We start from the raw sequence: 14,013 nt of genomic DNA on the forward strand, positions 1-14,013 counted from the left end.
AAGGTGAAATAAATGGCAAACATTAAGCGTATTTGGCAGAGAACAACAGGAGGCCAGTTGGTGTTCTTGGTCACTAGTTGATGTCCTCTAACCAACGGAATGAATATTTTAGGATTAATTTCTAAACTCTCACTATTAATATACAGCAAAATGATTAATGTTCCTTAGTGCGATTCATTCCGCACTAAGATCCTTATGTCTGAGACACTGTGGTAGATTCTAAGGGTGGCGGGTAAATGAATCAGCGCGGGTCTCACCTTCAGGGAGTTTGTAGTCTGGTAAGGGCAGTGGGTAGTTCTCTCGCAAGGCGGAAAAGCATTCTCAGGTAAAATACAGGTAAAGTGCTCTCGGACTGTAGGGGGCTGAGAGAGAGATGCCTTTCGTTTGGGGTGATTCGTGGCTCATTCGAGGAGGTAATGTGTAGCCTTAGCCTGCAGGTCCAGGCAAAGGGAGATGTGGAGGGTTGGAAGGCAGAGCCAAAGGAAGGGGAGCAATTCCAGACAGATGTGGAGAGCTCGAGGAGGTCATCCCTTCCGGGGTGGAAGGCAGGGAAAGGTTGGAGAAGGCAGGTGAACGCTGGATCGCAGAGGGCTCTGAATGCCACGTTAAGAAATCGGGACTTGCTTTGGAGGCGGTGAACAGTCAGGAGAATTTAGATCAAGGCAAGTCTTGTGATCAGAGCAGTTTTGGGGAAACGAACCCATCGTGTCTCGTTAAGGTGAATGGTAGAAGGCAAACCAGTGGCAAGAACCCTAGTTAGGTTTCCGGCTGATCCGGGGGAGCTCGAGGGAGGGTCAGACCCAGGCACTGGGAATGTGTTTAGAGAGGAGGGAACATGTTTAGAGAAGAACTTGTTCAGCAAAATTACTGCAGACCTACGATGTGCCAGGCGCCGAGGGTGCGGTGGACATAAGAGCGTGTCTTGCTCTCTGGGGGCTTCCGTAAGGTCAGAGGTGACCATCAGGAATCACACACATAATCGCTTAATGGCCAGTGCACTGCGTCCTACCGGCTGCAGGGGGAGCTGGTAATACCAGGACACAGCCTAGTCTAGCGGGTCAAGGAAGCATCTTCTCCAAGGAAGCGATACTTCAGTTCTTAAAAGATGAATAGGGGGTGATCCAGTAGGGCCGGGAGGTATGGGTAAAGGCGGGGAGAGAGGGCATTCCTGGCCGGGACCGCGGGCACACAGGGCTGGTGCTGCCGAGGAGCTGGGAGAGCCCGCGGGCAGTGGCTCCCGAAGGGGTGGGCGTCGGAGGGCGGGACTCGGGACCTCGTTCAGCCTCTGGTGAGCGTTTCCGGACACCGAGCATCCCTGGCCCTGGACGGTGGACCCGCCCACCGACACCCTTTTCCCTATCCTTGTGCAGCTGTGAATCAGAACACGTCTGCACACATTTCCAGCATCCCCTCTGGGTCTGCAACAGCGTCCCTAGTCGAGAGAGCTGTGGCATTCTGGGTGTTAGGTGACAGTCAGATCACCAAAACCCAGCTGGGGACTTGTTTTAGTGAAGGGTTTAAGGTAGGAGAGTTACACCGTGGGACTTGCCTCTGAGGAAGATAAGACAGCCGTGTGGAGAAATACATAAGGTCTGGCAAGAGCGTGGGTTTCGCGTGCTCGTTTCTTCGGGGGGACGGAAGGAAGTCAGAGGTGAAAATCAAGAAAGCTTACGCAAGTTTGAGGAGAGCCGGGATATGGCAGCTGATTTGATAACTTACGTGCTGATTGTCCTAAATACGAATGCGCTCCTGTTACACTTTGAATCGCCCCTTAGAAGGATGCATTCGCCCTGCTCCCAAAGACGCGGAGACACGTGACACCAGTCTGAGACAGACCGGGACACTTTCAGAGTGTGGGGACCCTGGTCTCACAGAACAGTGCCTTTGGGCCCCCCTCCGGCCCCAAGTCCTGCTGGAACTTGTCCGTCAGACACGTGCCACACTCAGAGCCCTGAGGGGCTTTGCTTGACCAGGGGCAGAGGTCCACAGAGCAGCTTTGTTCCATCGTTTCATGCTCTGTGGACTGTGTCGCGAAGACGGTGGATTTTACCAGGAGATTCTCTCCGGTCTCCATGGAGACAGGCTTAGGTACATGCAGTGCTGGTCACTTCCCAGCATCATTGTTGGGAAGAAACGTTTCCGAGAAGGTGTGAGCCTGTTGTTCACTCCTTAGGAAGCTTCCACGAATTTTGCTTTGCTTATTTTTGTGTGGTTTTGGATAGAATTTTCAAAGCAGTCCTTGGCTGATGGAGTTGGTGATGATTCATTTCAAGCTTCAAAATACATTTTTCCACCCCAGCAATTCCGTAAATCAGAATTCTTCCAACCCTCACAACCTTACGCTCACGGCCACGGCTGGCCTGTAGCTCCCACCCTTTGATCTGAAACATGAGTTTAGGTTAAAACCAGAGAGGTCACCTTTGCAGGGACCGAAATTCATCAAGACCTTGGTGTCAGGACACTCTCGGGCTTTCCATTGGTGTATCCAGTCTGCATATTTGAGCAGCCCTCCTCGAAGTGGAATGTGGTTATTGGCAAAAGGACGTAACATCCGTTTTGACTTAAAAAAAGGAAATTTTCAGATTTTTCTTGATGAGATTTCAGAGGGAGGTGATGGGAACATACTCACCAGCAGAGGAAAATTCCCGAAAAACATGACTCTTGGTTCCTCACAGTTTGCACCCTCTGGAAACCATTCCCTCCTCTTTCTAGAAGAAGAAATACCATGCGGATAATTATTTGCACTTATTAAGCAGCAGGGTCTCTGAACATTCTTGGAGAAGGCTATTTTATACTTTTTAGTAAACGTGCTACTGTAAGACGAGGCATGTTTTATAAACTGAAGTAACAGTGCACATGCATGAAATGAGATGTAGGGTGCTTCTCTCTGCCTGTGCCATTATTGGGTCATTTAAGCTTGAATTATTTATGACCTATACCTATTACCGTAAACTTGGTTATTTTATATCATGTCAGTTTCGCATTAAGCTAAGTTGGGGCATGACTGCCATCGTCCTCCGAGATTGCAACTTCTTAAAATCAATTACTCATTCATTGAAAAAAAGAAAACAGATAAGTGAGTGTGTCCTCTGTGCAGGTCAGTATTGGTAGGTGGTAGGACACATAACAGGCAAGTTCCCTGCCCTCGTGGAGCTTACACTGGACAAGACAGGACCTAAGGAAAAGTGTAGCAGGAGGACAGTCAAGGTCAAATGGAGTGCGTACCAAGGACCACTAACCTGGTTCCAGCTTTAAGGATTGCCCCCCGGAGGATGTGACAGCATAGTTGAAGGATAGGCACGTGCAAGCTTGGAAGAGAGTAGGGAGGGAGGGGTTTCAGGTCACGGGGAATAGCATGGGGTGAGAGGGTGTGACTCCTAGTCAGAGAAGACACCTGTGCGTGGAGTACTGGGATGGGGGGGGGCAAGGCTGTCAGACTGACCGCCTTGGGACGATAAAGGATGGAGACCAAGGAATCAGACCATCTCCAGCCCGTTGGGACAAGTGGGCCTTCTGTAGTCTGAGTTTGCTGGGAGCCATTGATGGGTTATAAGCGGAGAACCACGTATCTGATGAATTTTAGTGTGACCACACCGGCCGGATGACTGTTGACATCCGGCTGGTTGGCTGTCGTGGGGTCTTGTGTCGTGACCGTGTCAGAGAAGAGGATGGATTAGAGGGCTGCTTAGGAGGTAGAACTGGGAGGGTCTGATATTGCATTAATGAGGGCTTCCCTAGTCTGCCTGGTTGTACTGTGTCCTCAACCTGTCAGGAGAATTGGCTCTTCTGTCGCAAAGCTTACCCGTAAAATACTATATTTTAAGGCATTTTAAAGTAAGGTACGGGAAACAAGAGGCGACATTTTCTTCCCATTGCAAAGTCACTGACCATACTGTGTACCCATTTTAAGATCTAAGATAAATGAAAAGGATCCAGAGACGAACATCCAATGCTAAATGGGACAGAAAAGGGGAGTAGTAACTCCATGTGGCCTCTGCCATCTGGGAAACAGGGTAGTATGAACAGTCACAAAATCCTGAAGCATATAAATGAAGTGAATGGAACTTGCTCACTAAAAACGAGAAAGACAGAACACTCTGGAAGCTTCTTGGATTTACCCAAATGAAACTATAGCTAGCGTATGAATCTCAATCACTAGTTGCTAACCCAGTCACTGTAGTACCTTCAAAACCAAGTTTCCAAATTCAAAACGTTTTCTTCTGTTCTGGCTGGTCTTAAACACAGTGAACTAGTAGCGTAAAGTCCACCCATGTGCCTACAGCACTGTTGTTTGGAAACACAGAATGGGGCAGAAGGGCCGTTGCTTTCATGCACTTAAATGTGTCTCTCTTAATAAACTCTGGGCTGCATATATTTTAAACAGTTGGGTTTGATGTAGTGTTGTAAGAAGCGTGAGCCAGAGTTCCCAGATTTCACCCATATAGCTTCTATTGGGAAGTTGAATCGAGGTGTATTAAGGTGGGAGTAGCTGCTACAACAAACAGCCCCCAAATATCAGGGCCTTAGTCCAGTAAAGGCTTGTTTCTGCCTCGTGTAACGATCACACGGAGAAGTGCGTTGTACATGGGTGTATTGACTATGTTTTCTCATTTTCTGCATTTGTGATGCCCTGATATTTGGGCCCGTGATCCTGGAGCGACTGTGCTCCCAGGGTTGGCTAATTCCTAGGGAGAGCAAACAACTGTCCCACAAGCATGCCTTTGCTTTACAGCCAACCATTCTGGCTCCCACACCCCCAGCCATCTCTGTACCTCACTCTCTCACACCAGGCCAGTATCCCCTGCCCTAAATCACCCCCGGGCCAGGTACCACATAACTAGGGATCGACCTAAAACCCAGAGACTTGTTGAAATTTTTCACACTATCCAATCCTGAGCCTAACCAGTGTACCTACCCTGCTTTGTCCATTTTGTCCCGTGAAAACCCCACTGGAGGCTCTGGGCCATGCTCTCCCCTCCTGCCTCCTGATTGACCCTGGTGCTTTGCCTTGGCCCTGGCTGACACCCCGTGCATCCTGTTTCTAGGGATCCGTGAGTATAAACTCCTTCCTTCACGATCATCACGTCCATGTCTGTGTGTCTTTCGATGCCTGATTAAAACAAGCCCTAGTTATTCTCAATACAGGGGCCCTCCATCTGTGCAGGGCCCCTGAGTTCACCCTCAGCCTTCACGTGGGGATGGGAGAGAGCAGGGAAGGACTGCTTGCTCTTAAGCTTCTCTGGCAGGAGGCGATCCGTCACTTCTGCTCATGTCTGATTGGCAAGAACTGGTCACCGGGCCCCACCTAGGTACGAAGGGCCGCGGAATGTCATTAGACTGTACTCCCGGGAATAAAAAAAAATAGTCCGTGCCTACGAGGTGGCTGTTTGACATTGGCAGGCAGTCGAGTTTACTTTCCATCACTTTTGCTTCCTTTTTAAGATCTATTTTTAGTAAACAAGAGTGAAAAAAGAGATTGAAATCTGAGTTTCATATCCTTAACTTTATCCAGCAGAAATGTCAGAGAAAATCCAGCAAAAGGCTTATATAACCAGGAACTTAACCCAGTGCTGGTTATGAATGTAATTATAATCACTAACACTTGTATAAACTCTACCTTTTAGCAACTCTTTCCAATAGTTTATACCACTCTTTACCAAGAAAGGAAAAAATAAATTTTCTCTTTGTGAATAGCAGAAAGAATTGTTTCGGTTGTAGTACAGACAGTACAGACATTTGAGCAGGATGAGTTCTAAGCTTCTTTGTAAATTAGCTACTTGAAACTTGGAAGACATTTTCACTCTTGATATTCATCTAATAGTAGCCGGCTGGCATTGTACCTCCTCTGAGCCTCCAGAGTCTTAAGAGGCCCCAAGGGTGAGATGGGGGGAATGGAGAGCCTGATTAACATTCCGGAATCAGGCCTGCTCTGAACTAGTGCTGCTGAAGGTTCTAGAAGCAAAAGGGTGGGAGAAGGAAAACAGGAGGAACCTGGCATCTGCTCTGCAGCCAGGATTCTTGGCAGGTGTCCTGACGTGGAGGGAATGGTGCCACCTCCCCTAATTCTCCTGACGGAGTCCTGTGTGAGTGAGATACCTGTGATTTTTTTAATAAAGTTTTTTTTTTAATTTTCATTTTATTTTTGGCTGTGTTGGGTCTTTGTTGCTGCACGTGGGCTTTCCTCTGGTTGAGGCGAGCGGGGGCTACTCTTGGTTGCGGTGCACGGGCTTCTCATGCGGTGGCTTCTCTTGCTGCGGAGCACAGGCTCTAGGTGCATGGGCTTCAGTAGTTGTGGCGCGTGGGCTCAATAGTTGTGGCTCGCGGGCTCTAGAGCGCAGGCTCAGTAGTTGTGGCTCACGGGCCCAGCCGCTCCGCGACATGTGGGATCTTCCCCGACCAGGGCTCGAACCCGTGTCCCCTGCATTGGCAGGCGGACTCTCGACCACTGCGCCACCAGGGAGGCCCTACCTGTGATTTGGAATCCAGGCAGTTCATGGATTCTTACTGCACTGAAAACACACACATACGTTCACCCCATCTGTTTTCCTGATTATGAAACCCTGTCTTCTCTGGCTGCACAGCACTATGCTATAACTTAGTCTTCAGATTTTGCTTTTAGTCAGAGCCCTTTCTGAATACATTTTTGTGGTTTAGCTGGGCCATGATGTGATGTGTTTAATGAGCATTTAATTGAAATGGCATCCTTATAAGATGTCATCAGCCTAGCCCTCTGGAAGCATCTGAGGTAAGTTCCTTTATCATTCTGTTTAGAAAACGATACATACTTCTGTTACAAACCGTGGGTTTTCCCACAGCGATTTTCAGAGAGCTTTCTGCACGCAGCGTCTGGGGTCACCACTACTCACACGAGGGTCCATGTGGCTCTGTCCGCATTGTTCACAGCGGTCTGTTTTAGTGTCTGCGTTTCTAGACCTCATTTGGCCAGACCTACATCATGTCAGTCCCCGGATCCAACCAGATTTTGCAAATAATGTCAGTCTGGACGAACAGGCTCAGCGGCTGCTTTGGGTCTGAGGGTCCTGAAGCCAAGGCATTGTATCGGCTTCTAAGAGAATGACTGGCTCTCAGGACGCGCCTTCTAGCTCTGGTATTTTGTAATAATACTTTCGATGTGTATGGTCGGCACCATCATTATATTAGGTTTGACACCACATGTGGCCACAGCTGGTCATTCTAAATGTGACTCAGTGCTTTATCTGACAAAGCAGTTGGGAAACTTTCTCCCTCTTTCAGGTTCTTTAGTCTGTGGAGCTCCTTCCCTGGACTTCTGGTCCGGCAGCGTTTCAGCTCTCATCTGGGTGGATCTGATCCTCAGCCTGCAAAGGGCTGGCTGATCTCACACCGTTCAGTGAGATGCCAGCGGTGCCGCCGCCACAGGCAGCCTGACCCTCCTTCCCTCTACCGTAGCTCTGCTGAGCCTTCGTGCGCTAACGCGAGGTTTCCGTGGGGAAATGCTCAGTGTCCTGCCGCTTAACAAAGGTCTGGTGAGATCACCTGTCTCCGCCTGCACGTTTTGGTGGATCTCTTTTTTAGAACCTGGTGTGGTCTGGCCCCTGCGGACCTCACCATTCTGGCCACCGTACTGCTCCTATCCCACAGCCCGCCCCGCCCCGTGCATCTCAGGGTTCTACCCCAGCAGGGCAGGGGTCCACCTCCATGCCTCGAGGCGGGCTGAGTCCTTTTGTGCCTGAACTGTCCTTCCCCCTCTCTCTGCCCCCTTCCCCCCAGACATCCCTCTCTGTACCACCCCATGCTGCTTTGTCTGCAGCAATCTTCTTATCGTTTACGTAGATGGTGGATAAATATTGTCCTGAAGGCTGGCTTGGGGACCCAATTACTCATCTTGGCTTGGGGGTTCTTTTTCTCCTATCAAAAAAAAAAAAATCACTTGAGATTTTAAATATCCAACTAAAATGTAAACAGCTAAACCACAGGAGAGTTGTTTTCCTGAGTGGAGTGGTGGAATCGTAACAGTACTGTTAAGATTAAGCAAAGTGGGAAGAAGTAATTTGTCAGCACCATGCTTCAGGAATACACTGGACAGTCCAGACGGGCTTTTCCAGCCTTGAATTATCAACAAGCTGTATCTTGTTAATGCGTTCATCTGCCAATGATTGTTTCGGACTTCAGAACTTTTCTTCAGGAGGATGTTATTGGCAAATTTTAACATGGAATGATGCCCACGGGTATTTGCCTCTAAAACAGTTGAAATATAACCTTTAAGAGAATACTGTATTCCGTGGGAATTTCCCCAACAGGGTGGGCAAAGCAATGACTTGTGACTTGTTCAGTGGATGCTATCTTTTCCGAGGCTCTGGACATGTCCCAGAATCTCAAGTTAGTTTGGGAGTTTGTCCTCCAGGGACTAAATTATTCCCAGGTGGTATTGGTTTCGATTGGGATAGGAGATGCTCTTCCCTAAGCAGAAAGCTAAGATGCAGTATTGCGTTATCCTTCCAGAATGATGGGCTGAAATAGTAGGGTTATCCTGCTTCCCTGAAAGTTATCTGAAATGCATTCAGCTTAGTTCAAGTGCAAACATATTATTTAATGCCAGTAGCATTTTACTGTCACGGCAAGGTAGAAATTAATGCATTATAAAATTCTACAAGCTGTGGTTGGAAGATGTCCCTGGGGGTCACTCTCTATTCCTTCGGTTCGTGACAAATTGCCAGCATGGTGGTCCGTGGTCTTAAGTGTCTCCGTGGAGATGTTCTCTTCACCAGTGAGCTCTCAGTCCCAGAGGTAATCACAGAGTTTGCCCACTTTAAAGGCCATCAGGCGATGGCAGTTGCACCCCTTTGTACCAAGGCCTCACCCTGTTTCTCTGCCGATGGTGGGGTCCCACCACACTCTCCTCCTCGGCCTGACCACAGAGGAGGGGGTTCCCTTCATTAGTCACTCTTTTTCTCTTTCATAAATGTATTCATTTATTTATTTTATTTTTGGCTGCATTGGGTCCTCGTTGCTGCGCGCGGGCTTTCTCTAGTTGCGGCGAGCGGGGGCTGCTCTGCGTCGCGGTGCGCGGGCTTCTCATTGCGGTGGCTTCTCTCGTTGTGGAGCGCGGGCTTCAGTAGTTGTGGCACATGCGCTCAGTAGTTGTGGCTCGCGGGCTCTAGAGCGCAGACGCAGTAGTTGCGGCGCACGGGCCCAGCCGCTCCGCGGCACGTGGGATCCTCCCGGACCGGGGCTCGAACCCGCGTCCCCCGCATCGGCAGGCGGACTCTCAACCACTGCGCCACCAGGGAAGCCCGAGATCAACCCTTTTTAAGTCAGTGGCCGCCCTAGGATAACTCTCATGGTCCCCAGGAGCAAAGCCCTGAGTTTAGGCCAGTACCTCACGCGGCCCGGGATGTCACTTTGTGGGTTCATCTGTCCTTATCCACAAATGTACTTATCTAGAATTAGGAGAAAGGGCATGCCCTGTGGCTGGATGCAGGGCCCCACAATTACCACATTTTCCCTGTGATGGTACTTGATCCTCATGGTGTTTGCGAAAACTGAAAGGATCTTGATTCTTTCATGAGAATCAGATTCTTGAACAAACAGTTGGGTAAATTGGTGCGCCCAAATATGTGAGTACAACAGCGACTGGGTTGGAGATTTGAGCAGAAAAATCCCTATACACTTGGCCTGTAGGCCACAGATGAGTATAAAAGAGAATAAAAGGGGATGGGCAGTGTCACCCAAAGAAACTATTTCTGATCTTAAAACAGGCTTTGACCCCTCAGGGTCAAAACCAGACTCTTCACAGCAGGCTAGCTGACCTGAACTAGACAGTTCTCTTAGAGTTCTGCCTTAGTGATTGTTACGTAAATTGTAATAGTCATCCTGACGAAGAAAAAATTGGAAAGCTATAAAATTAAAGCTTCAGAATCCTAGTTGTACTGTCTAGGCGTCTCTCATTGGGTTGTTTGCATCCACCCATTTATGGACTCCAGAAGTTCACGTAGAAGTTGACAGAGAACACAAGTAGTGAATATTCTTTTAAATTCTCTGAGTTCAGTAATCATGAACTCATTTTGTATCATGTAGTTATCTTCTGCTGTTGCCCTATAATTCCAATTTAGATTAATATGTTTTTATACTATTCCTTTTCCTAACTGACAAAAGGGAGATTTGAATCTGTATGAAAATGTAAATTTCCACACCGATCAAGTATTTGGTTGTTTGGTTTGTTGGAAACCTGATTTTGTTTGTTTGCTTCATTTGGCAAAAATATAAGGTGAAAAATGCAGAGCTAGAAAAAGGAGGCATTAGAATCACAGACAATGCAATTTTCAAAATTCCCTTACCTTTTGATAAATGTCTCTAAAGTTCTGTTTTTACATTCTGAATAAAATAGGTTGCAGTGCTCTGCTCTGGAGGGTGATTGTAACCTCTTTGTTTTTCAGATACTGTGTTGGCCAATGGTCATGCCACAGACTATTTATTTGTTGGAAATATTGTTTATACGGTAAGTTTACCTGCTTATTGAATCTTTCTTAGATGGCACATGTGTGGGTTTTACCTCTCCCTTTATATAAAGCCTTTGTCATTATGACTTATTTCACATCTTTAAAGTATATATTATAGATTCCTTATCTTGCCTGGCAAAAGGAATAAAGCTACTCTTTTCTATTTCCTCCAAACTCTGTCTCCGTATTTCTATTCGCCATCGGTGGACAGGGAGCCAAGATTTGGCAACACTTAGAGCTCAGAGTGGTTGTGAAATGCTTACCTCGTATTTGAGTGAAGATTATGCAGAGTTAAGGTTTCTGGACAGGTGATCAGCAGATTTCCCCATTCAGATGACCATTTCACATGTACTTGGGGGCGGGGGGGAAGAAAAACAAAACCAGCGCCAAGGGAAGGTGATTTCTCCCCCCAAATCTTCCAAGCTAAGAAAAGGGCATCGTAACTATTACTTGTGAGAAGTCAATCACTAAAATGAGGGCTTTTCTTACAAGAACCTGCCTGTAATTTTCCTAAAACTGACCCCCAGAGCTACCAAGATGGCACTTTCAAAGTCCAGACGCCACGGAGAAACTGCCTCTGGGGAGGATTTGGGATTTCTTCTGGAAAGTGAAAATAAGGGAGGATAACGCATTTCCCAAATTCCTCTTTCTTTCACAGTATGTTGTTGTTACTGTTTGCCTGAAGGCCGGTTTGGAGACTACAGCTTGGACAAAAGTAAGTTTTCTCTAGAATTCTTTCTCTATCCACTATAGCTATTTTTTATGGTGTAGTATCTTTTTAAGCCCCAGGAAAACAGTAAACAGTATCCAGCTGTCTTATTTTAAATTTTGCACGTAAAAATTGTGGTTTGCTCTTTTTTTTTTTTTTTTTTTTTTTTTTTGTGGTACGCGGGCGTCCCTCTGCTGCGGCCTCTCCCGTTGCAGAGCACAGGCTCCGGACGCGCAGGCTCAGCGGCCATGGCTCACGGGCCCAGCTGCTCCGCGGCATGTGGGATCCTCCCGGACCGGGGCGCGAACCCGGTTCCCCTGCATCGGCAGGAGGACGCGCAACCACTGCGCCACCAGGGAAGCCCTGTGGTTTGATCTTTACCAGGGCACATTTGCAATCCAAATTTCCCTGATGATTCGTTTGCTGAGCACTTAATACAGTTCTAAGCTGTTAACAGTCAGCTCATTTCCAATGTATATGTGCATTGTATTAAAAAAAAAATCACACACAAAGAAAATACAGAAGGACAGAAAGAGGAATTTTTAATTTCCATAATTTTACCACCAAGAGATAGTTACTGTTAATATTTCCTGTATAACCTTCCAGACTTTGTTCTCTGTGTATGTTTTTAATAAGACAGCGTATTACAAAACACAGAGTCTGGGCTTCCCTTTTGGCGCAGTGGTCAAGAATCCGCCTGCCAGTGCAGGGAACACAGTTTCGATCCCTAGTCCGGGAGGATCCCACATGCCGTGGAGCAACTAAGCCCGTGCGCCACAACTACTGAGCCCGTGCACCATAGCTACTGAAGCCCACACGCGTAGAGCCCGTGCTCCACAACAAGAGAAGCCACCGCACCACAATGAAGAGTAGCCCCCGCTCGCCGCAACTAGAGAAAGGCCGCATGCAGGGACAAAGACCCAACGCAGCCAAAAATAAATAAATTTTAAAATATATATATATATGTACTTCTACAAGGTCATAGTTCATGATTAAAGAGTATTGACTTTTATCACTATCCCATCCCTTATTGAATCAGTCCCCAGTTTTGGACATTTTGGTTATTTCCAACTTTTGAGGATTAACTACTGAGCCCGTGCACCATAGCTACTGAAGCCCACACGCATAGAGCCCGTGCTCCACAACAAGAGAAGCCACCGCACCACAATGAAGAGTAGCCCCCGCTCGCCGCAACTAGAGAAAGGCCGCATGCAGGGACAAAGACCCAACGCAGCCAAAAATAAATAAATTTTAAAATATATATATATATGTACTTCTACAAGGTCATAGTTCATGATTAAAGAGTATTGACTTTTATCACTATCCCATCCCTTATTGAATCAGTCCCCAGTTTTGGACATTTTGGTTATTTCCAACTTTTGAGGATTATGGCCAATGTTTCACGTCCATCTCTGCTGTTTAAATAGGCTTCTAATTCTGTGCTCATTAATTGGGGGAGAGGTGGGAGGTGAATGTGGAAGCAGAGAATTCGTTGAGAGACAGAGGCAGTGAATCCAGGTGACGGGTAGTGGCTTAGCCTGGGGCGTGAGGAGGTGGCGAGCAGTAGTCAGCTTTTTTAAAAAGCTGACAGAGGCTCATGATGGATTAGATCATGGAGTGTGGCTGAAAAGAAGTCAGGGATCATCCTAGCAAGAGGACAGAGGAGAAGAAATTCGCAACTCAGTAGATGCCCAAAGTGTTGTCCTTAAGGGATATATCCATTCCAAAGTTTTTAAAAGTTCTTTGGAAAATGAACAGTCAAAAGTCTCAAAATGATAAATAAACCCATCTTGTTCGTTTTGTCTGTCCCAGGCCCTCTTACTAGAGCAATGATACCTTATTTATTCCGCTCCAAAGTGGAGCGAACACCGGCGAAGGGCAGAGAGGAGCCTGGTGACGCTGTAGGATGGGCCTACAGGACGGTCAGCTGTGGTGGAAAAAGCACTTTCCTCTTCAGGATAGTTTGGGGCCACTAGTTACTTAAACTCTCAACCGGTGTCTAGTAGAAATCTTTCCATAAAGAAAGGTGACGTGGACCCAGGGCTCCTGCAGCGGGTGGTGTTCAGGTGGCTGCTGGGTCAGCAGAGAACCTGCCTGAGTGTCTGTTTTCTCCTGTAGTTCAGTCACCTGGCCGTCTGGGGAAGCATGCTCATCTGGCTGGTGTTTTTTGGCATCTACTCAACCATCTGGCCCACCATTCCCATCGCTCCAGATATGAAAGGACAGGTCAGTGCTATTAACTGTGCGCCGGCTTTCCGTGTCTCAGGACAGGTTGGTGTTGCCTGCTTCCCTCAAAGTGTATCAGGTGGGAAACAAACCAATCAAAGCCCCTGGAAGAGGTTGTCCAGGCCACAGAAATAGCCTTGGAAATTTCAACTGTTACATAAACTGTCCACTTAAATCCTCTGACCTACCCAGCGTGTCCACATTTCCTTAATGAGTTGCGTGTTAATTACAGGTCTCGTGTACAGTTTACGGACTTGGAAAACGGGAGATGTTTTGAGTCATTCATAACCCCATGATTATGCTGATTGTACTTTCGATGTTGGGTATTATTATACTTTGATTAGGTGATAATTAGTCACCTGTGAAAGATAGATCTAACCACTCTGTTAACCAGATCATTAATTAAGCAGAATATCTCATTGTTCATCTCTTAACTGGAGAGGCTGAGACTGAAGACCTTTACACTAAAATCTAAAATCCTTTAGATTTTTTTTTTCATCTTTTATATCATCTTTGTCCAGTGTTTGAGATGGAGCCATCACTACCGACCCCCTGGATCTTAGCATCCCACAGGATCGGGTCTGAAGAGGACCTTGAAAG

General features: G+C 47.2%; 1 protein-coding gene across 1 annotated transcript in view; it reads left to right on the forward strand.

The window, feature by feature from the left end:
* LOC102994737 (phospholipid-transporting ATPase IB) overlaps positions 1–14,013 on the forward strand; it is a 467,552-nt gene that overhangs the window by 323,045 nt on the left and 130,494 nt on the right. The window contains exons 30-32 of the mRNA XM_028497800.2: positions 10,416–10,477; positions 11,137–11,193; positions 13,306–13,413. Of these exons, the coding sequence (XP_028353601.1) occupies positions 10,416–10,477; positions 11,137–11,193; positions 13,306–13,413 (227 nt within the window). The remainder of the gene's footprint in view (positions 1–10,415; positions 10,478–11,136; positions 11,194–13,305; positions 13,414–14,013) is intronic.

This window comes from Physeter macrocephalus, chromosome 13 (genome assembly GCF_002837175.3).
Source record: "Physeter macrocephalus isolate SW-GA chromosome 13, ASM283717v5, whole genome shotgun sequence".
Taxonomy (NCBI): domain Eukaryota; kingdom Metazoa; phylum Chordata; class Mammalia; order Artiodactyla; family Physeteridae; genus Physeter; species Physeter macrocephalus.